Source organism: Neomonachus schauinslandi, chromosome 8, assembly GCF_002201575.2.
Source record: "Neomonachus schauinslandi chromosome 8, ASM220157v2, whole genome shotgun sequence".
In the NCBI taxonomy this organism is placed as follows: Eukaryota; Metazoa; Chordata; class Mammalia; order Carnivora; family Phocidae; genus Neomonachus; species Neomonachus schauinslandi.
In genome coordinates this window covers 45,570,151-45,594,479 of record NC_058410.1, presented here as the reverse complement: position 1 = coordinate 45,594,479, position 24,329 = coordinate 45,570,151, and the positions used below count along the sequence as shown (strand labels likewise).

Sequence of the window (24,329 nt, the reverse complement as noted above, 5' to 3'; positions counted from 1 at the left end):
GCATAATTTCTTTTCATTGTGGCAGTTCCCACACTTTGGTATCCACTGTGCTTTTTTATACATACTTCCCATTTCATCACACAGAATATGGAAGAGAGATCTACTCAAAAGGTTGAGATTTTATAAAATTATCATTTTACCACTTTACTAAGGATATCCTTAAGTTAAATTGGCTTTTTTTTTTTTTTTTTTTGTAACTTAGAGTGCTTGGCCGCGTGCGGAATCACACAAGGATTGCTAGAGTTGGTGCCCCTGCCTGGATTCTTGCTTAAGGTGCCAGCATTTTTAACCTGTTAGTGCTTTGGCCTCATCAGTGCAACTGTCAACATGTAACATCTTTATATTATTAGGAAAATAATTTTTACTTGAGGATTCCTTCAAAGAGTCTCAGAGACCCCGGGGGTCCATAGACCTTACTTTAAGAATGGCTCTTAAGGGGAGAAGGTATAGGTTATAAAAAGAGGACTACAGTAAAAATGTACCTAACCCTCCTCTTAACTGACTTGCCAGTGAAATTCACCTCCCTTGCTCATGTAATCTGGCAACAACTCCCATAGAATGCGCAATGTCGAGGCCAGTTGGCTGCCCTCTGCTATGTCCATTCATCTCTGTTCCCACTAGTAGAATAATGTGCTTTGCAAATATCAGTTGTATTTGTTCTCAAACAAATTTATGCCAATTTCATTAATACGTGTAATTATACAATTTTAGTAATATTATGTAAATAGAGTGTGAGTTCGAGGCACCTGGGTGGCTCAGTCGTTAAGCGTCTGCTTTCAGCTCAGGTCATGATCCCGGGGTCCTGGGATCGAGCCCCGCATCGGGCTCCCTGCTCAGCGGGAAGCCTGCTTCTCCCTCTCCACTCCCCCTGCTTGTGTTCCCTCTCTCGCTATGTCTCTCTCTGTCAAATAAATAATAAAATATTTAAAAAATAAAAAAATAAAAAAAAATAGAGTGTGAGTTCAAAAAGAAAAAGAATGTATGTTTCTAAAACTAACTTAAATGCTTTAGAAGGACGTACTGTAAAAGATTGCTATCATAATTTAGTGTGGATGAGATTTGTAAAGGTTTAGGGGAAAACATAAAAATCTGGAAGGATTCTACATTCCTTCACAAGTATCTTTAATTCCTATCTTTTAGAGAAACTAAGGCTTGAAATTGTGATGATGTGTTACGTGTGTTCTTTGTAAGAAAGAACAATGAACTGATCTGTAGACCCACTTTCAAAGAAAAGCTTTTAGTTCACCTTCAAAAGATTGGTGAATGTGTATACATATAGGTATTTTAAGCTATATTCATAAATTAATATCTGTTTCTTTTTTTTTTAATGATTAACCTACTCAACCAGCTTTTCCAGTAGATTTATTAGCCAGTAGTCAGGATCACATTGAATCAGTTTCTTTGCTGCCATCCATGAGCTACAAGCAAATTTCCTTTAGTTTCCATGGCCATAAAATATGCTCTCTTCCATCATTACACTTAGTATCTACTGCTAGGTCAGATTGTATTGGTAAAGGATTTAGATAACCTTTTAGAAATGTAACTATTACAGGTCAGATTTCATCATGATAGAGTGTGAGCCTGATGGTATAAGCTCTTTTTTAAATTGGTGTACTAGGGATGCCTGGGTGGCTCAGTTGGTTAAGCGGCTGCCTTCGGCCCAGGTCATGATGCCAGGGTCCTGGGATTGAGTCCCACATTGGGCTCCTCGCTCAGCAGGGAGCCTGCTTCTCCCTCTCTCTCCCTCTGCTTGTGCTCTGTCAAATAAATAAAATCTTTAAAAAATAAAAATAAAAAATAAATAAATAAATTGGTGTACTGGGGCTGCCTGGGTGGCTCAGTCGGTTAAGCGGCTGCCTTCGGCCCAGGTCATGATGCCAGGGTCCTGGGATCGAGTCCCGCATCGGGCTCCTCGCTCAGCAGGGAGCCTGCTTCTCCCTCTCTCTCCCTCTGCTTGTGCTCTGTCAAATAAATAAAATCTTTAAAATAAATAAATAAATAAATAAATAAATAAATAAATTGATGTACTAGCATTTTATTGGATTGGAAACTGGGGGGCTTGGAGATTTTCACAGAAGTTGCATAGTAATGCTTCCGAAGGATGAGAATGATAATAAGTGTCCTTTGATCTATAAAAATAAGTTCACTGTTAAAAAAAGCAACAAGTTCACGGGTTAATCAGATGTGTCAGATTCGGGCAGATGGTAGCGGTTCATTGATGTCAGCTCTGCCATGGTTAGGTGGACATGCGTCATTTATAGATGCATCGTGACATGGCACAAAGACACAGACTGGGAAGCAGATGACTCAGATTCTGTGCTTGGTTCACCAACCACCAGGAGTCACTGAAGACTGTTCCTAATTCCCTGGCAGTGAGCTTGCAGGAGAAGTTTTTTTTTTTTCCCAGAAGTGGGGAATGCATTCACACTCTTCATAGTCTATTTCCAGCCAGTCCACGCTAGCAAGCTGACTTGCAGGGTGGCTTTGTGACCAACTAGTTAAAAAACTCATCAACCTTAGTTATTTTAGCACCAGGCCATATCACCACAGCTAACCCAAACACTGGAATTATTATTAAGTATCAAGAGATTCCTCCAAATTCCTGAGTTCATGATGATCATATATTCACTGTTAATAGTGTGGCCTAGTTTTACAGGCCTGTTCCTTCATTTTTTTCTTGCTTTCCAGAAATGTTTACTAAGCATCTACTCTGTGTCAGACACTGTTGTAGGATTAGGGATCCAACAGTGAATAAAATAGAGGAAAAAATAAAACCACACACTTGCAGAACTTAAAATCTAGTAGAGGATGCATATGCATATACATATACATATACATATACACACATAAACACTAAGAGGACAAAAAAGTGAGAAAGGGAAATGAGATACGGTCAGTTGGAGAGCAATGTTGAAATTCTGCAGAGTGACCACAGAAGGTATCACTAAGATCACATCTTTCATATAAAACTCCTAAAAGAAGAATATAATCGGGGCGCCTGGGTGGCTCAGTTGGTTAAGCGACTGCCTTCGGCTCGGGTCATGATCCTGGAGTCCCGGGATCGAGTCCCACATCGGGCTCCCTGCTCAGCAAGGAGTCTGCTTCTCCCTCTGACCCTCCTCCCTCTCATTCTCTCTCTCTCAAATAAATAAATAAAATCTTAAAAAAAAAAGAGGGGTGCCTGGGTGGCTCAGTTGGTTAAGCGACTGCCTTCGGCTCGGGTCATGATCCTGGAGTCCCGGGATCGAGTCCCACATCTGGCTCCCTGCTCAGCAAGGAGTCTGCTTCTCCCTCTGACCCTCCTTTCTCTCATGCTCTCTGTCTCTCATTCTCTCTCTCTCAAATAAATAAAATCTTAAAAAAAAAAAAAAAGAAGAAGAATATAATCTAGAGGAGGTAGTCTCTTAGAACATTTTTGAGTATTCTTGTCCTGGGATCTGTGGTGTTTTATGGGAGAAACACTGCATCTTAATTTTCATTAACTCTAAGTGAAATTTAGCCTTTCTTCCAAATCATGAACATAGGTGACCCCTATAGTGATGTTGGGAGAACTTGTAACTTTGTCATAGGTAGGTATCATGGGTATTTTCATATCCCATTATAGTTATTATAGATACTATTGTTGATGCTCATCACTACTTACAAATTACAGTAGTTACTATCTCTGCTATTAAATCTTGTTTTTTAGTGCTGTAATAAAGGACAGAGATCACAATTTTTTAAAAAATCTGTATTGATAGCTACATGTCAAAGTAACAGCTTTCTTTATATCCCTTCGTATTCTATCTTATGAATTTTAAAGCACTGAGAAAGAGGCTGAGGCTTCACCAGATTGCCCAGAGGTCAAGAGGTTCATGGCATAGAAATACTAAGCTTTCATTTAATCCCTAATTGTGTTTTCTTATACCTCCCATCTGTACAGCACACTTTTCACTGGAGTCGCTGTCCTAGAGATTACTCAAATATCTCTCCAGCATTTTCTGGATAGTTCCATAGAATTGCGATTGTGAAAGATCCTTTCTAAGCTTTCTGTATAACGCAGGCCACACACTGTTAAACCACTTGCAGAATAATGTAGCCAGCCAAGCAGAAACTTGGCTTCCTAGAAAATGATGGTTTCATGCTTCACAGGTCAGCTTTTACACTTGTCTGCAAGATACTCAAAGGACCTTAAAGGCAGTGCAGTTCATCTTATGAGAAAGAACAAGATGTAGAAATCTGAGTTAGAATCAGCTCATTTCACTCACACCAGATTTTTAGTCACCCTCCTCATCATGGCCTTGACCAAGTGGGTCTGTCCAGATTGAGAGGTCATAAACTCTAGACCAGGATACCTGCACCTCGACCAGCCTATGGGAAGTAAGGTGAGGTGGGATAGAAGTATTCCACTGGTTTGCCAAGGCAGCCATAAGAACAGAACTGAGACCCTCTTACTGTGTGTAAAAAGGGGAGGGTGACTACCAGTTAGATGGATGCTCCTGAGAATTTCGCCCTGGTTATATGCTTTAGATCTATTTGAGCATAGTCTTCTACCTCTCATCAAGAGTAAAAAGTCAAAAGGAAAAACTCTCAATGAGAGAAAAGCATTCATTCCGTAATTTCCCCATGAGACAAATTTTGTGCTTGTGTCTGATGTGGGAGGCAGCTAATTCTGAGGCATTCAGCCTCTTGGATTGTATCTTCAGTTGTGCCCTTTCCTTCTGAGAAACAGACAGTCGAAAAGTGTGCTGAACGCTGTGGGACTGTTGCACTCATTCACACGGTCGATTTTCCTCTGCAGGCTGGTGAAAGATGCTCCTTGGGATGAAGTCCCACTTGCTCACTCCCTGGTTGGTTTTGCCACTGCCTACGACTTCTTGTACAACTACTTGAGCAAGACACAACAGGAGAAGTTTCTTGAAGTGATTGCCAACGTCTCGGGATATATGTATGAAACTTCATACAGGAGAGGATGGGGATTTCAGTACCTGCACAATCACCAGCCCACCAACTGCATGGCCTTGCTCACAGGAAGCCTGGTTCTGATGAATCAAGGTGCGTTGTGGACACAGCCAAGGGAACGCCGAAGCCAGCGTCAGCCATAGTTGCCTTGTGAGCAGAGCATTTTTATAACTAGCCTGAATACATGTTCATGGTGGATCCTAACTGAGCTCCTGAGATGAAGTAATACCCAGGGCATCTCTTAGACAATTGAGAGGCATCGCTTCCTCATTGCAGCTACTTATATTAGCCTGCAGGTTATTTAAGTAAGGCTTTTGATGGCCCCGAGCCATATGCTTATGGCACTCCCATCAGTGGCGGATGTTCATTTCCCCAGAGAATTTTGACAGTGAAGACAGCTATCCTGGGTAAATGGAGTTTTTAAAAGCTAAATGGGTGGTTTATTATTTGAAATGAATGTTCTCTGCACACGGATGTCTGTCATTACAACACTCTATTTTTTTTTCTCTAAGGACTTAAAACCAATCTAGATCATTTAGGTCAAATTTGGAAGTGACTTTTTTGAATCACATAGCTATTTTCCCTTAATGTATTACGTAATTGCTGATACTACATTTTCTCTCTTATAATTCTGACTTCATTACAACACCTGTGAAAGTCTATACATGATTAATTTAGACTGTATTTAAGAAAAGCAGCCCTAAGATCATAATGACTTATTAGGATATTAAACATATACTTGGAGCTGGCAAATCTAACAGAACTCTTGACTACTTCCCCACAAGAATTAGTATGCATTTTGTAGATTATCCAGCATCAGATTTCCTCAAGTCTAGCTTTCTCCCTTGTCTTATCAACCAGCCATCACTTTTAATTAGTCTTAGAGGAAAAGAAACTAATATTAACTGAGCATATGGCATGTGTCCATTGCTCCTTGTCCCTATTTGATATGTCACATCAGCCATATAATGTAGCTGGGATTTGGATCCAGTTCTGGCCAAACTCAAAGTTCATTCTCTTTCCACTGTATTTTGTTGCCTCTCTTAGAATAGAGATTCAAAGTAATTTAAGGAAAGCTTTAAGAGGGCCAGGTTTCATTTTGGCTCCCTTTGCCCCCTACTCTCACAAAAACAAACAAGATTTAAAAGATCAAAATGCAAAATGCAAAAAAAAAAAAAAAATTTTTTTTTAAATAAAAGATCAAAATGCAAATCTTCAAACTATTGATAAATAAATCCCAAGGCCTATGAAAAGACATCCTCGTGAAATGGTAGAAGGAACCCAGGACAAGCTAGCTCTCAGCCTGGGGCCTTGGGTTTTAGCCTAGTAGAGTCTTACTTCTTTACATAAATGTTTAGTTCTTTAGTAGCAGGAATAGAGCTTATTTATTCATTCTTTGTGGGAGATAAGATTGCTCCAGATACTTGCAGGCATCGAAAATACCAATTCAGTTTGGACCAAAATGTGTAGTTCTCCTCTTGCAGGAGTTTGTGTGTGAATTTATTTTCTGATTACAGTAATGGGTTGCTCAGGGAGATAGTGTTCCAGAACCCCCACGTCGGCAGTGGACAGAAGAAGAGGTGAAATCTCTGGTCCTGCGCATCTCAGTTAATAATGAGGCTTACCGTCCTGGCTTTCTTGGCACACTCACCACCTTTAGGAGCCACCTCACAGGCTGTTTTGACAATCCCATGTTCTCCAGACCAGCCTCACAGAAACTAGGCTAGCTTAGTGTACCGGTAGTTCCCATCGGAAGTGGGAGAATTAGAATGTTCTCTCTGTTCTGCTAACTCTATCTAAGGCTCGGTGCACAGGGACCACAGGATCACACATTAGCCGTTTACAGATCAGTTGGAAGGAAGACATGTAAAATGTTTAAATGAATACGCAGTAGTTACCATAGCACCAGAGAACGGAATAAGAGGTGTCATGAAGCTATGGTTAAATCTCGATCGAGTGTATTAAGTTTGAATTCAGGAGAGCAGTGTGAGAAGGTTCATAGAACTTTGAAATATAGATAGGATCTGGATAAGTGAAAATAATGAAGACCATTCCAGACAAGGTGTATGGATGGTGGAAAAGCACAGCGCATAGCATCAATAACAGTATCAACTCCTAAAACCAAGATGCACTGTATGTTAACTAAAACTTAAATAAAATACCAGTATCAGTGCCTTGTATTGACAGATTTGAAGTTTAGGAAGGCAGACATTGCCTCATATCTCCCGAACAGGATTGTTGTAGGGAAAAAAAGAAAGGAAAACCAGGTCATGTGATTTCAGGGAGCAGTAAGTAGCAGGCCTGATTTTAAGTATTCCATTGGAGTCTGGTTAGAGATGGAGGATACAGAGAAGAAAAAGAGGAAGATGACTAGAACTTGAAACCCTAATGATTACAGAATGGAAGCTAAAAACTCTCCAGAAGACTGGCCTGGCAGGTGGACAGCCGGATAGGAGGAGATGGGGTACAATCCACAGTCACCTCTGTGCCCTCAGGAGACGGGAGCCAGGTCTTACAGAGCCTGGCACCTTGGATTTAGGCTGGGATCTTGTGGTCCCAGGGCCCCTGGAAGCCCTCACACCTAGCACATGTGGTAGGCCGTGGTAGTGTTAAGTGCTGGTGATCACACACGTCTTCTTGAGAGAAGCAACAAGACTCTATCCACATCAGGAGGCAATGAGCTTACTTTCATCCTCACTGATGGTATGTTTTAAATATGTAAGCAAACAAAACAAAACTGAAATCTAAAGACCTAGGTTCAGATCAAAGTTCTGTTCATTTTTAGTCATGTGTCAGAGGTCTTGAACAATCAAGCTTTTCTGTAATTTTGGAGTAATAATGCCTAATTGAATTGGTAAAAGGATTAAGGAAGATTGTGTTCAGTGCTGTGTAAATTACAAATGTTTTAGAAATGCGAGTTGTGATTGTTACCTAAATGCTAGTCTTGCAAGAATTATAGGAAGCTAGCATTTTTGAGTCAAAAGTATTTCATAAAAATTTTAAGGCCTTTAATTTTCAGTTGCAGAAGTAGAAAAATGTGACAGGTTGAAGTGCTTGAACAAAATTTTAGCTCATTTTTGGTAGATTCAGGACTCCCAGTTGATATTTTCACCATTAGATTGTCACTCCAGTGGTGTCTCTGACCCGCTGCGTTGCCTTTTGAGATCCTATGGCATCTAAAAGCACATAAAGGATGAGAGATTGTCTTCTAATGACAGAACAAACTGAAGACTATCTGTGGCTTAGCCTTTATAGTATTAGCAGCTTATTAAAAATCCTATGAAATAATGGTGCAAGTTTTATGAAGATAAGAGCTTTAAAAATATTTTCAAGTAGTAGTTTTTAGAAAAATTGAATGAAAGTCTTAATACACAGATCTTTTCTGGTAGCCTAAAGTTATGTGCAGTTTGTAATTTTGGTGTGGTGCGGTTTCAAATGTATTAAAGATTGGAAACTGATACTCATTTCACAGTTTATCTTCACTTAATTAATAAATGATTGTATTCGAGAACTTTGTACTTTACATCATGGACCCAACACAAACCTGGATTAGCAGAATGTTATTTATAATGTTGGTCAGTGAGGGTTTTACAGAATGCTATTTGACCTGTAGTCAGATAACTCAGGGGATTTTATTTGGTCATAATTTTGTTTATGCTTCATTATAGCCCTCGTCAGTGTTTCCATGTGTTTTCATTCTTCAGGGTATCTTCAAGAAGCCTACCTATGGACCAAACAAGTTCTGACCATCATGGAGAAGTCTCTGGTCTTGCTCCGAGAGGTGACAGACGGTTCCCTCTACGAAGGAGTTGCCTACGGCAGCTACACCACTAGATCCCTCTTCCAGTATATGTTTCTCGTTCAGAGGCACTTTGACATCAACCACTTTGGTCACCCATGGCTTAAACAACACTTTGCATTTATGTATAGAACCATCCTACCAGGTATAGTGAGGAATCAGAAATGGGAAAACATTAACTATGATCGTTTTTTCTGATTATGAAAATGGGCTAGACTAGGAAAAGAAATGTGGGGTTCGAGTCATATTGAAATTAAAGGGATTTTTTTTTTAAATAAAAAATCAAAGAAGAATTCAAGAGTTGCATATAACCAGAACGTTTGGGAAGTTATTGTGAGGATTTGTGATTTATGTACTGTAAAGCTCGGAGCATAATGGATCAAATATAATTCATAGCCCCCATAGTACTTTTATTTTTGTAGATGTAAAACTTGGGTACATATACAAATTCCTTTTCATGAATCTTTTTTTTTTAATTTTCAAAATATTATTCTGTTTATTTTTGTGTATTTGAAATAGCTCACAAAACAAAAAACTTTATATGTTTCTAATTCATCTGCAAAAATAACATTTCCTTTTCACAAATCTTAACAAAATATAAACATTTATGGTTACATGTTAGTTTTCCTTTACATGCAATCTCAAATTGATCCTCTTTTGTTTTTTAGTTTTTATTTCCAAACTATATAGATACTCAAAATGAAAGACTATGCCTACATATTTGTTGGAGCTTTAGTATTTTCTTTGAATATTTTACTGAAATAAATAGTGTAAAATATAAAAGATTAAAAAAAATGAATTGCTATAAAACTTCTAATTCCTTGTTGCCATGTAGCTCAGTCTTCTAAGAGAACTAGCTCTAAAAAAAAGATGTATATGATTTAAGAACACTTTCATGTGTAGGACAGCCTTATTACTCTCCTTGTTTCAAAACAGGACTAAGATGTTAGAAAAAGTTTAGGAGGTAGATTTTCATCAGGATGGGGATTTTTTTAACACCCAAAAAACAAATAATCCAGTTAAGAAATGGGGGAGAAGACATGAATAGGCATTTTTCCAAAGAAGACATTCAGATGGCTAACAGACACATGAAAACATCACTCAATACAAAATACAAAAGTATGAGATATCACCTCATACCTGTCAGAATGGCTAAAATTAACAACACAAGTAACAACAGGTGTTGGCGAGAATGCAGAGAAAGGGGAACCTTCTGGTACTGTTGGTAGGAATGCAAACTGGTGCAGCCACTCTGAAGGACAGTATTCTAAGGGGCGCGCGCATACTGATGTTTATAGCAGCATTATCAACAATAGTCAAACTATGGAAAGAGCCCAAAGTCCGTTGACTGATGAACAGATAAAGAAGATGTGGTGTATATATACAATGGAATACTATTCAGCCATGAAAAAGAATGAAATCTTGCCACTTGCAACAACATGGATGGAGCTAGAGTGTATTATGCTAAGCGAAATAAGTCAGAGAAAGACAAATATCATATATTTCACTCATATGTGGAATGTAAGGAACAAAAACAGATGAACATATGGGCGGGGGGGATGGAAGGAGAAAAAAGAGGGAAACAAGCCATAAAAGACTCTTAATGATAGAGAACAAACTGAGGGTTGATGGAGGGAGGGAGGTGGGGGATGGGCTGGATAGATGATGGGTATTAAGGAGGGCACTTGCTGTGATGAGCACTGAGTGTTGTATGTAAGTGATGAATCACTGAATTCTACTCCTGAAATCAGTATTGCACTGTAGGTTAACTAACTAGAATTTAAATAAAAATTTGAAAAAAAAAAAAAAAAGGATGGGTATTTTTTTCCCCCCAGTGAAATGTAATTTTTAGATGGTGATTCTAGACCTACAGTAAAGAATCCAGTCTTTAAATCTTTTTGCTCTGGTTGTGTACACATGGACTGAATAGAATCTCCATTATTTGATTAGTTATCCAAAAAATACTGCAGAGCAAAAGAATGATAAGATTCTTAAAGTTTAGTTGAGAATTAACTTTCAGAACGCTATTGTTTTATTGCTTATTCTTAGATATGCAGGAGAGGCCTGTTTTTAATTATCTTGATAAACAAAGGCCATCTAAGGCCAGGGACCTTGAAGAGGACTCAGTGTTTTGTAATTTGATCTGAGATCTAACAGCCAGCCACATCACTGCTGTGAGCTGCATCTGTGACTGCATCCTAAACTGGGAAAGACAGGATGAACACCTCTAAGAGGAGGATTCAATGTATTTATGTCAATTAATCCAACAAACCATTATTGAACATCTGTGTGCCAGGCACTGTACCAGGCAGGGGATTCAAAGAGAAATAAAACACATCAGCTTTCAGGGAATTCACAGATTAATAGAAGATTCAGGAAATCACATTTTATCATAAGATTCACTTGGAATAGCATTTACTAAAATGGTAGAAGCAAAAACATTAGCTGTAAATTATGTAAATATGGTCATGGTATCATTTTAGAAGGGATTATGTGTTAAAAGTCAATTTATTCTCAACAACATTTCTCTTTTTTTTTTCCTCCACAATGGCTGTTCTAGTAATGATTATTCCTGTCTGGCTCAGAGTTGTCTCCCATTCTTTTTCCAGAACACCTGGAGCATATCCAGTCTTACCTGCTTTTGTTTTGCTGACCTATTCCAGTATGCTCTTTGCATTTTCTCTCTTGAACTTCCAGCAGTACATATTAGCAGGATCTTCTATGGGAATTACGTTTTCTTCCTGTATGGGGGCGCCTGGCTCAGTTGGTTAAACGGCTGCCTTCGGCTCAGGTCATGATCCCAGGGTCCTGGGATCGAGCCCCGCATCGGGCTCCCTGCTCAGCAGGGAGCCTGCTTCTCCCTCCCCCTCTGCCTGCCGCTCCCCCTGCTTGTGCTTGCTCTGTGTCAAACAAATAAAATCTTAAAAAAAAAAGTTTTCTTCCTACAGAAATGCAGTGTCTCCCTTAAGCCTTATAACTTCCACTTTATTGGATGCCAAACTGCAGCACCTTATGTCATCCTGTTGGTGCAGAATGTGGGACAAGTTGGTAAGAGATCTAGTGCTCAGTCCAGGTTTGGGAGCTCCCCGTGTTCCAGAGGAGAGCCTATGTGTCTCTGCAGTTATGATGACACCTAGCATGGGCACTGGGAAATGCGGCAGGTGGGCAGTGTTCAGGAGCATTAAGAAGGGTGGCACTTCCATTACCAGTGATAGGTTGCCACATAACAAATACAAACTTGCACACTTGTGGAAGACCTTCAGAGGTCTCATTAACTGGTCTGGGGTGAAGCGTGGACATCGTGCTTTTGGTTTTTTTTAATCCAAGGTACACAATCGATTCTAATTTGCAACCAGGATTGGAAATCGTTGTTTAGGTCTTTATAGGAGCATGCCGTTTGAAATGTATCTTCATTCTGTCAAACTTCTTTCCCCAGGGTTTCAAAGAACCGTGGCTATTGCAGACTCAAATTACAACTGGTTTTATGGTCCAGAAAGCCAATTAGTGTTCCTGGATAAATTTGTCATGCGTAACGGCAGTGGTAACTGGCTCGCTGACCAGATCAGGAGGAACCGGGTGACCGAAGGTCCGGGGACACCGTCCAAAGGGCAGCGCTGGTGTACTCTTCACACGGAATTTCTCTGGTAGGACATGTTGGGCTGCCTTTAAAAAGAAATTGTACCCAGGGCTAGAGTGTGCTAGATTTCTGCATTTAAACAGAAAAACTACGTAAAGCACTTTGTAACCCCTTCTCCATATGCCGGCTCAGCTTCGGTTCCTGTTGCAGCACTGGAGGCTCTGCTAGAAACATTTCCTTCCATGTAGGATCTCATTACTGTTGGCAGTTTTGGGTTTTCTTGTGTTAGAGATGTCCTGGGCTCACACTGTTTCATAGATGGGCATGTTTTGATTTACATCATTTTTGAAATCATATAAAGAAAAAACTACAAAATTTAGACTGGGTCACTCTGACAATCACAGCAAAGAAAGAAATAAAGGTAGGAAAATGTTTTGTTTTAGTAAATGGAGCATTATAATCTTCTAATAGCAAAGCTGTTACTGAATTTCCAACACTGTTTAAAAGTGTTTGACAGTATTTGACAGTTTCACTTTGATAATAAAAGAACCATGTAATTTTTTCTGCCTTAATCTTTTAAGCCCAGAAAGAGAAGCCAGGTCTCCTTTTTAAAGTACTGCCAAGTATATTGTTGGCATCCAATAAATTAAAATAAAAATTACAGGGAACTGGTTGATCATTAATCCTTGATGTCTTTTCAAGCTATTGAAATGGGTATTCAATTCCAAAATAAGCTTCTGTGGTTTGATTTTCTTCTCTTCATTATTTATTTATTTATTTTTTTTAGTTTAAACAAGTAAGAGGGGGAAAAAATATTAATAAAGTTATAACTGGTGGTAATTTAACCAGCATCTTAAAAAACTATTGTCACAGATGACGTAGATATATTAATATGTAACCATTCCTGTTTCAGGGGTGTGAAGTAATTATTTAGTACTGATTTCACTTATCCTAAATAAACAACCAGGAGAGTTCTATAAAGCTGAGTATAGGAGTCAAATTAATGCTAAGTCTAACTTGGTTCAAAATCTGCCATTTATAGGAATATGCAGACCAAAATCAGAGAAGTATGGCCAATTCATCTTGTGTCTAGATTTGTTAAGTCACGGTAATTAAGCCAACATTATTAACTAGACCTAAGTAGAGACACAGTTTCTGATGGCCTGAAGCTCTAGAACAACAGACGAAACAGCCAAAATCAAACACCAGTAAGATTAACCATAGGTGATTGATTCGTTTTAGAGAAGTATCTAAGAGCTAATAGTCTAGGCCTGCCTTACTTCCCTTGAGCAGGAAATCATCTAAACCTGTCAGAAATGTTATCTCAGATCATCAAAAGCAAATAATCATGTTTATGATTACTTCGGGGGCCCTCTCTGATTCAGAAACCTGTGTTCTTAATCACTGTGGAAGTTTAATGTTAATTATTGTATTGATTTGATAATAAACATTTGTCATAAATGAAAATGAGAGGCCATTTTTTGTCCAAAATCCATGATATCATCTGCAGAGCAAAACAAAACCCATGGCTCTTGGTAGGCCACAGTTATAAATCTCCCAGTATTAATAGTTTCTTGAATTTTGTCCACTTATATTCTTAGATGTGATATTGGCAGTAAATTTTATCTAACACGTAAAGTTTGACTCTATTAAAACTTATTTTTTTGGAGGGTGAAAAGTACTCTAACAAACTTTCAATAATATTGGTTGTCACAGTACAAAACTTGCTTACAACTGGAGGCTTGTTAAGAGTCTAGATCCTAACGCGGGGTTCTCTAGAATAGGAGCCCCTGGACTAGAAGTTTGCAAGTGTAATTCTGTGAGCCCCGGTGGTTCGGAGGGCAGCTCTGAAATCATTCAGTGAAGAAGGTCCGTGTAGCAATTAGCAGGCTCAAACCCAAGGATCATAGGTTATGAAGATAGACTCGTCTCCCCTTCAGTAAGGGTGTTCCCCTGTGCAAGCTCATCCATGGGTGTTTCCAGAAGTGCCTCTCCTCCAGAAGACACTGCCGGCCCTCTGGGTACCATGTGTGCTGGTTCCTGCGGCCACATTACAAAGCAGCATCACGGTTCTGATGGGTTATTTTAACTTCCACCAGAAAACCATTTAATTGTGAACAATTCATCCTTTCAGGTATGACGCCAGCTTGAAATCTGTGCCTCCCCCAGATTTTGGTACCCCCATGTTGCATTATTTTGAAGACTGGGGTGTTGTGACTTACGGAAGTGCACTGCCCGCAGAAATCAATAGATCTTTTCTTTCCTTCAAGTCCGGAAAACTCGGGGGCCGTGCAATATATGACATTGTGCACAGAAACAAATACAAAGAGTGGATCAAAGGATGGAGGAATTTTAATGCAGGGCATGAACATCCTGATCAAAACTCATTTACTTTTGCTCCCAATGGTGTGCCTTTCATTACGGAGGCTCTCTATGGGCCAAAGTACACCTTCTTCAACAACGTTTTGATGTTCTCACCAGCTGTGTCCAAGAGCTGCTTTTCTCCCTGGGAGGGTCAGGTCACAGAAGACTGCTCTTCAAAATGGTCTAAGTACAAGCAGGACCTGGCGGCCAGCTGTCAGGGGAGAGTGGTTGCAGCAGAGGAGAAAAACGGAGTGGTTTTCATCCGAGGAGAAGGGGTGGGAGCTTATAACCCCCGGCTGGATCTCAAGAGCGTTCAGAGGAATCTGATCCTCCTGCACCCCCAGCTGCTGCTCCTCGTGGACCAGATCCACCTGGGAGAGGAGAGCCCGTTGGAGAGCGCAGCAAGCTTCTTCCACAACGTGGACGTTCCCTTCGAGGAAACAGTGGTAGATGGGGTCCACGGGGCTTTCATCCGGCAGCGGGACGGTCTCTACAAAATGTACTGGATGGACGATACCGGCTACAGTGAGAAAGCAACCTTTGCTTCCGCGACGTACCCTCGGGGCTACCCCTACAACGGGACGAACTACGTGAACGTCACTGTGCACCTGCGGAGTCCCATCACCAGGACAGCTTACCTCTTCATAGGGCCGTCTGTCGACGTCCAGAGCTTCAGCATCCACGGAGACTCGCAGCAGCTAGGCGTGTTCATCGCCACCAGCCAGCATGCCTACGCCGCTTACCTCTGGAGCGGAGAGAGCACGGCGCAGCCCGCCTTTGCACAGGTCATTGCCGATCGGAGGAGGATCCTGTTCGACCGGAGCTCGGCCATCAAGAGCACCTCGGTGGCCGAGGTGAAGGACTACGCCGCTGTCGTGGACCAGAACCTGCAGCGTTTCAAGCCAGTGTTCCAGCAGCTGGAGAAGCAGATCCTGTCCCGGGTCCGGAACACAGCTAGCTTTAGGAAGACCGCCGAGCGCCTGCTGAGGTTTTCAGACAAGAGGCAGACGGAGGAGGCCATCGATAGGATTTTTGCCATATCACAGCAGCAGCAACAGCAAAGCAAGTCGAAGAGAAACCGGAGGGTAGGCAAACGCTATAAATTTGTGGACGCCGTCCCCGATATTTTTGCACAGATCGAAGTCAATGAAAAAAAGATTCGACAGAAGGCTCAGATTTTGGCACAGAAAGAACTGCCCATCGATGAAGATGAAGAAATGAAAGACCTTTTAGATTTTGCAGATGTGACGTACGAGAAACACAAAAACGGTGGCTCCCTGAAAGGCCGGTTTGGACAGGCCCGGATGATGATGACAACTCGCAGCAGGGCCCCGTCGCTGTCGTCTTCCTATACCCGACTGTTCCTGATCCTGAACATTGCTATTTTCTTTGTCATGTTGGCAATGCAACTGACTTATTTCCAGAGGGCCCAGAGCCTGCATGGCCAAAGATGTCTTTATGCAGTCCTTCTAATAGATAGCTGTATTTTATTGTGGTTGTACTCTTCTTGTTCCCAATCACAGTGTTAGCATTAAAGCTATCCATTGTTTGATCGTTTTGTGGTCACAAGAGTCTATGCAAAAAAAACCACAAAAAACAAAAACAAAACTTGCCCCAGTTTGTTACTGGTCTTTTTATCTCAGTTTCCTTTTAAACAAATTAAGGGGAACATATTTTTACACAAAAAGGCAGGGATATGGAGAAATCAAAATTGGAAAGGCAAAGATTTATCAGAGGAATAAGAGTGGCTTGGTTGTCCCGTGGTGTTTCTGGAAGTATTTGGCTTGGCTAATTTAGCAGTCCATATAATATTACCCTTAGAAGAAACAGCAAGTCTGGTTTTAAGAAAAAGATTTAGATAGATTTGGATTTTATTAATATTAATTTAATGCTATTAGCAATTTCCAGATACTATTTTATGGAAAAGACTGAAGCACGCGATTCTGAGAAAATCAGAAAATTTTTTTTCACGTAGTCATGTTGAAAAATAAGTATTATTAAGTCCTGGTATGGTGGTGTTAACTTCCTTGGAGAGTAGTTCATTAGTTAAATGAAAGCAGGATCTCCATATTGGATTCCTGTTCAGACAACACAAGAAAATGATGGCAGACGATCATTAAAAATTTAAAATATGTTTTCAGTAGAAAAACATGTGTCAGTGAATGAATATTTCCTTGACGATGTTGGTCTCTGCACACACATAATGCCTCCATTGGTTGTTTAACCAATAAGACAATTACAAGTAACTTAATTTTCTCTTTTCCTTATATGGAAAACTGTTGTAGACCCAGTGGCTCAACTTCAGAATAAAATATTTTATATCCCAAATATATTGATTTCAATACCAAAGAAGATGGGGAAACTAAAATTTGGATATGATTCTTAATGTTTTTTAATAGAAAACTTTAAGTTTATTTTGCTAAATAAACATTATAATTATGATTTATCTATAGTATCTTCCTTCTTTGTTCCATTACATTAAACACGTATGCAACAACTTTGTAATCTCTGAAGAGAAGTCTTTATTTGGACATGCGTTAATTAAATTTATAAAGTAGTGTTTGAATCGGAAGAAGTAACTTCTCTGCTTATTTATCTTTTTGTGACCTAGACATATTTTAAACATTAAAAACAAAACCCAACTTCTAATATTTAAGTAATTAAAAACATAAAATCACCTTAGTTACTGTTAATCAAGTTCTCCAGTGGCAACAGGAGCAGAGAGGCCTGGGAACACGTCGCACAGGTTAGATAGATTTCAGCCTAAGAAAGTGATCTACTTACAGGGAATTTTAAGAGTAATTATCTTACATTCTAATAGATGAGCCTTGCAGATTTCTTCCTTTTAAACAGAAAATATACTTGGCTCAGAGTTTACAGCAAGGACACATTCACTGATCTGTAGGTCTGAAGTCATAATGGCAATCTTTTCTCTTTCCTTGTCCTTTCTGGTCATGGAAATACCAGTGTGGAACAGAAAACAGGGATATGGAGAAACCCTTAGGAGCACCTTTTTGCAGTTCTAATTCTGAACCTTCTTACATAAAGAAAACACAAGTTTTGACTTCACTCATTACACTTGGCACCTAGAAGATGACTTCTGAGGAAGCAGTTTTTCTTCTTTCGTGGAGGACGTCTCTAGGGAGGATGTCATTACATACTGTTTAAAAGAATAATGTTTTCAAAAGAATAATGCTTCCGTTTGTCCTGCATGGATGCTATTACTGGGATTTAAACTTGCTTTATGTGACAGATTCTCCGTTTACTTAACCTCATTCAACATTCCTCTCTTCTCTTTCTCATTCCAAAGGATGAATTGTCTGAAATGATCAAAAGCAAATTTTGAAAAAAAGGGAAAATTGCTCTTTGAGGCTACCAAGCGAACCTGATCTCATATCCAAAAACTCAAGGCCTACTTTCTAATACGGATAAAAAGCGCAAGCGAGCGCCAAATCCAACTTTCCTTTTGTTTTCATTAGGTCAGGGCAGATGGTAAATTAGTCATCATAGTGTGCTCCAGTCGAACACATTAGTTCGTTCTTTAAGTAATTTTTAAAAATATGGTAATCATGCATCTTTGAAACAAAATTGATTAAATAGGTTTTTTTCCTTCTAATTGGACCTCATATTTCACTTAAAAAGAAATTTCCACAGGCAGTGACTTAAGTGGTTAAAAAAAAAAATGCTGAAAGGAATCACAGCTCTTTATGATGAGACATATTTTATATCAGGGCTAGTGCATATTTGAATAAAACTAAGGAACTCTTTGTATCTCCCAGAAAACCAAGCAATGTTAAGTCTCCCTTGTAAACTGAGTAATCAATTATGGAATCTGTTTCAGCACTGCTGCCTATGAAAGGAGTGTTTCAAGTTCACTGAATAATACGTAAGTCCTAGCCTTAAAGAAAATTTGGGAATTATTAGCATACAGAGCTTGTCTGTGCAGTGGAAGGGGCGTACTCCCTGGCTGGTAACTGATTAGCTTACAACCAGCCATGATGATGGACGTATCATCTGCTGTGAACATTATTTTGAGATCATTGTTAGAACTGTGGATAAAGTCAGGTGGAAGACCTTATTCTGGGACTGTTTTAATAATTAAAATTTGTTGTATCACCTAGGATATTAATTCTTCCACAAATATTTTAGTCATGATTTTAAAGAAGTAGCAAATATTCTAAGTTTCTGAGCTTATTTAGCTCACTGTCAAAGATAACATACTTTCCCAGCAGTGTTTCGGCTAGATATCTGCTTTATGCTATAACGCCAATCAGCTACTGACATTTCTCAGGAAATGACTGAGAAATCATGCAATCCACTACATAATCTAAATATTTAATTTTTGGTCATTCTATTTTAATAGGTTCAAGCTCTGTTAAACAAGACACATCACCATGTGAAGAATAAAGGTCCAAGTTGCATGAGGACTTTCTTGCTCTTCTTGGCTGTATAGTTTCCCTCTCTTTGTTTAGGGAGTCCTTTTTGGTTTTGGATTTTTTCCCTAAATTATAAACATACATGATTGAAAAAGTAAAATAGTACTAAGAGGCTTATATTTTTGGGACACCTGGGTGGCTCAGTCGTTAAGCGTCTGCCTTCGGCTCAGGTCATGATCTCAGGGTCCTGGGATCGAGCCCTACATCGGGCTCCCTGCTCTGCGGGAAGCCTGCTTCTCCCTCTCCCACTCCCGCTGCTTGTGTTCCCTCTCTCGCTGTCTCTCTCTGTCAAATAAATAAATAAAATCTTTAAAAAAAAAAAAAAGGCTTGTATTTTTAAACATTTTCTGCCCACTCCTTTCTCACTCTAGATTCATGCTTTCCAGAAGTAACAAATTTTTGATTGCCTTAGCTGTTGTGTCCATGATGTCCTTGTTTATGGTAAGGTCTAAAACTTCCCCTACCAGGGAAGAAGAGGATTTAGCCCTCTTGTCCATCTCCCCTCTCTTCACACCTATTTCATTCACCCCTAACCTTCCCACACAGCTACCATAGTTTTGGTTACGTCAGTATTTGGTATTTACATGCCATAACTGTGGTAAAGAGGACTCATGGGTTAGCCGAGTAGAGTACTGTCTTACCTCCTTTTGTGTAGAACTTTGGTTTCCCCAAAGTTAATGACTATTTCTTTGGTTCATTTGCTTAGTTGTCAAGCAATTTCATTGTATCCCCAAACTTTTCCAATATGTGTGGGAATCTGCTCACTCTGTTCAATCACCACTAGGTAATCAGGCGGTTCTTTTTGTTCTTGGGGCCAGCCCTCCTCCTATGTTGGTTGTCTTCAGATCTCCTTTCTCCATCATTCTGAGGATTCTCTATGCCTTTTGCTGGCTATATCTTGTTTCCTGAACCCCATGCTTCCTTTTTCTTCATTGATATCTCATTTTGGTGGAGCATATCCTCCCTAAGATTTCTTTCATTTCTTTCTTTATTTAACAGAGAAAGAGAGAGAACAAGCAGGGGGAATGGCAGGCAGAGGGAGAGGGAGTAGCAGGCTCCCCGCAGAGCAGAGAGCTGGATGCGGGACTCGATCCCAGGACCCTGAGATCATGACCTGAGCCGAAGGCAGACGCCCAACCGACTGAGCCACCCAGGCGCCCCCTTCCTGAGATTTCTGAGAAAGAATGAATGAGCAGTAAATATCTTACCCTTTTGCATGTCTGGGAGAAATGTTTCTTCTTTCACTTGATCCATCACTTAACCAACAAATGTAGGTTGGAAATAACTTTTCCTCAGAATTGTGAAGGCATGGCTCCATGACTTCCCAAATGTTACTGCGTTTTCTCCTGGATAGAGCAATTGTAACCAGAGAAAGTCTTCATTCTCTTCCCTGGTGACGTCAGTGGAGGGCGCCTGCAGAGGGAGGTACTTAAAAGGCCTAACTGCACGTGTTCTCAGAGTCACGGAGGAAGGGAGCTAGAGGTCTCCCTCATCCTCTGATTAAGTACAGCAGCCACTCTCAGCGGTGCTGTCTTTAATCCAGAGTCCCTCTTCTCAGTCTCTCCAGGGAGTCAAAGCCTCATCTCCTGCTGGAGTCCAAGTACGCTTTGCCTGCTGTGGGCCCACTTTCCACTTCCAGCTGCACGCCGCCCCGCTGCCAATTCCTGAGCCTTGTTGCAGCTCCACCGAGCAAACCGGCTTGTTCCTGTTGATGCCAACCCTATTCTCTTGCTGGCTTGGATTTCAGCCTCCTCTTTAGGCACCATTCATCCATCTTTTTTCAGTATGTGTTTGGTGTGTTTCAGGAATCCGGAGGCCAGTGTGGCTGGAGCAGAGCGGGAGAGGGGAGGATGGTGGGAAGCGAGATTTGATTGTACATGCCCTCATAGGCTGTAGCAAAGACTTGGATTTTGAGGTGAGAAGTCAGCCGCAAGAATGGAGTTACAGATAACTGAGATGTGGCCAGCAATTAGGAGGAATAACTAGGGGGAGGTGAGTCCAGGAGCTTATATATTTTCTAAACACCCGACTGGTCCTAGAATCCAGGAATGGGCTCTGGCTGAAGATATAGTTGTTGGTGCCTTCTTAAAGGTTAAATGGAAAATCCCTAGCTGTGTAAGGGGAGACATGCATTCCAGGTAAATGGAACGGCAGGAAGAAACAGAAGTATGAAAAACCACATCTCGTTCAAGAATCCACCCAGATTGGTGTGGTTGGCTCAGAGGGCATGAAGTGGGGAGTGGTTGAAGACGAGACTGGAATGGAAAGCCAGGAGAATATTAAAGGGGACTTTGTACGACATGTTAAGGAATTTGGACTTTATTCTGCAGTGAGGGCTCCTCAGCCTTTTTCATGCTTTAGCATAACTGAGGGAGACAAGCAAAGCACATCGCTGAGCCAACATGGCAGTGATTTTCACCAGGTGGGGTATGTCGATGGGGTGGCTAAAAGGACTTGAAAGAGGGGAGGTGATGATGTTGCACACCTGTGTGTGTGTGTGTGTGTGTGTGAGGTTTTGAAAAATCCTTGAGGTGGCGTTGATATGCCCCCATTTCCCATACATTCACTCTAGAGGGAGGTTTCCCTCTAGTTGGAAATCACTGCAGGCAGTGCAGAGCCACTAAAGGATTTTCTTTTTAAATAATCAGATTTACATTTTATTTATTTTATTCCTTAAAATTTATTTATTTGACAGAGAGAGTGAGAGAGCACAAGCTGGAGGAGCAGCAGAGGGAGAGGGAGAAGCAGGCTCCCCACTGAGCAGGGATCCCGATGTGGGGCTCGATCCCAGGACCCCGGGATCATGACCTGAGCCGAAGGCAGACGCTTAACTGACTGAGCCACCCAGGAGCCCCCAGATTTGCATTTTAGAAAGACAACTTTAGCTTCCACAGAGAGGATGGACCCGATGGGGAAGAGATAGGAAGCTATTTCCATAGTCTGTCTCCTTCCATAGGTAGGAGATAATCAGCTCCAAAACTAGATGTAGAGAGGGAATGTTTAAGGCCCAGCTTACAGGCCAAACATGTGACCAAAGGGATGTATATTTTGTGGAAGTATATGGGTCAAAAGATGATGAATCCAGGGGCCCTCGGGATGTATGTGACTCCGAATCTCATTTACATTTACTGACGAAGGGCACAGGTGCCTGCCACGCCTCAGCCCCAAACCCCCTGACTGTCCCTTAATAAACTTTGGAAATTGTCCAAGTCTCCCTGCCATTTCTCTTTTCAGCCTGCCTGTGTCAGGGACTCCACAAAGATTGTTGTGGCTAGAGGAGAGGGTGTAGAAGGGGGGGTGGTGGCAAACAAGATTAAAAGGTGGACAGTGCGGTAGAGGGGACGTCCCCTTTTTCCCCTTAATTTTTAAATTTAATTTAAAAAAATTAATGCCAATGGTATGGGTATCTTGAGCAACTCGGGCAGTTGAAGGACCGTCTAAATGGGAAAAGTGAAGGTGCTCCTTGCTCCTCCTGCTGCCTCTAGAAGTTAGTTATAGGGCCGTCTTTGTTGTGGAAGGATCACATGCTTTTAGTGGGGGGTCCCAAAGGAAATGTTAATGATTTGAGATGGGCCTCTGAGGCTTTGATTTAAGGGGGATTTTCTTAAGGTAAGAGCTTCTAAAGACATTTCAGTTAGCTTGCATTTTCCAAATTAAACAATGACAAGTGATTTTAGTATGTATTTAGGAATTATTTTCCGAACAAAAGAAGTTCCCAGGGGTGGGGCGCCTGGGTGGCTCAGTCGGTTAAGCGGCTGCCTTCGGTTCAGGTCATGATCCCAGGATGCTGGGATTGAGCCCAGCATCGGGCTCCCTGCTTGGTGGAGAGCCTGCTTCTCCCTCTCCCTCTGTCTGCCGCTCTGCCTACTTACGCTGTCTATCTCTGTTAAATAAAAAATTAAAAATTTAAAAAAAAAGTGATTATTTAAAAAAAAAAAGAAGTTCCCAGGGGTTAAGGCATCTTCCCTTTCTTTCAAAGAAAGTATAATAACAGGAACTACTTTTCTCTGTGAAAGGAACTTCTTGTCAGTCTTCTCTACTTTTCACTTTTCAGCCCCTGTTGTTTACCACTTTTTAATTTTGTCCAGGATAAGAGACAGCCAGTAAAATAAAAGAAATTTATTGCTTTCCTAAGCAGATAATCTTGATTTCCTAGCTCCTTCGCCCACTCTCTTAAGGAATCTGTTTTTAATGACAGAAGGATGGATCCATGCCATTTATTAGAGTTCTGAGGAGAATTCTTGGAATTCTCAGTTCCTTTTTTTTTTTTTAAGATTTTATTTATTTGACAGAGAGAGGCACAGCGAGAGAGGGAACACAAGCAGGGGGAATGGCAGAAGGAGAAGCAGGCCTCCCGCAGAGCAGGGAGCCCGATGCGGGGCTCCATCCCAGGACCCCGGGATCATGACCTGAGCCCAAGGCAGACGCCCAACGACTGAGCCATCCAGGCGCCCCAGAATTCTCAGTTCCTGATACAAAAAGGACTGAGGAAAGAAAAACATCTTTTGAAAGATGAATTCACAGAACTTTTCATCAAAGTTGAAATATAAATTGCAATAACAACTCAAAACATTACTGTTATTAAATACTGCCCTTGGATAGCTCACACTTAGAAGACATAAAGAGAACATAAAAATCACTACTCTGATTTCCCCACTAGACTACACTCCTTGAGGGTAGGGATTGGGTCTCCTGCTCATTTTCTGTACATGAGTCTTGCACAGTGCCTGGCACATACATGGTATTCAAAAAACACTTGAGGAGGGGCGCCTGGGTGGCTCAGTCGGTTAAACGGGCCTTCGGCTGGGGTCATGATCCCAGGGTCCTGAGATCCAGCCTCGCATCCGGCTTCTTGCTCAATAGGGAGCCCATTTCTCCCTCTGCCTGCCACTTCCCCTGATTGGGTGCTCTCACTCTCTCTATCGGACAAATAAATAAACAAAATCTTTAAAACAACAACAACATCACTTGACGAGCTGAGTACGTGAATGGAGGCCAGACGACCATGGTCTCAGAAGACCTTAAAACAGGGAGCTCCAGCCGATTCAGTGAGCTAACCTCAGGAACCTCCCACAGAGCTGTGAACTTTGGCCCTGAAAGATGCTCCATCTAGGTCCTAGAGCTGTTTCAACATTGCCATCTCCAGGGGCGCCTGGGTGGCTCAGTCGTTAAGCGTCTGCCTTCGGCTCAGGTCATGATCCCAGGGTCCTAG

General features: G+C 41.0%; 1 protein-coding gene across 2 annotated transcripts in view; it reads left to right on the top strand.

Annotated features, from left to right (window-relative positions):
* DSE (dermatan sulfate epimerase) overlaps positions 1-16,783 on the top strand; it is an 81,095-nt gene extending 64,312 nt beyond the window's left edge. Inside the window, exons 3-6 of one of the 2 annotated variants that reach the window (XM_021693172.1) lie at positions 4,781-5,034; positions 8,646-8,885; positions 12,177-12,384; positions 14,452-16,783. In XM_021693172.1, coding sequence (XP_021548847.1) covers positions 4,781-5,034; positions 8,646-8,885; positions 12,177-12,384; positions 14,452-16,210 — 2,461 coding nt within the window. In that variant the 3' untranslated portion in view covers positions 16,211-16,783. Of the gene's footprint in view, positions 1-4,780; positions 5,035-8,645; positions 8,886-12,176; positions 12,385-14,451 lie in introns of those variants that run through there. The other variant, XM_044917312.1, reaches the window with a different exon arrangement.
* The last annotated feature ends 7,546 nt before the right edge of the window (positions 16,784-24,329 follow it).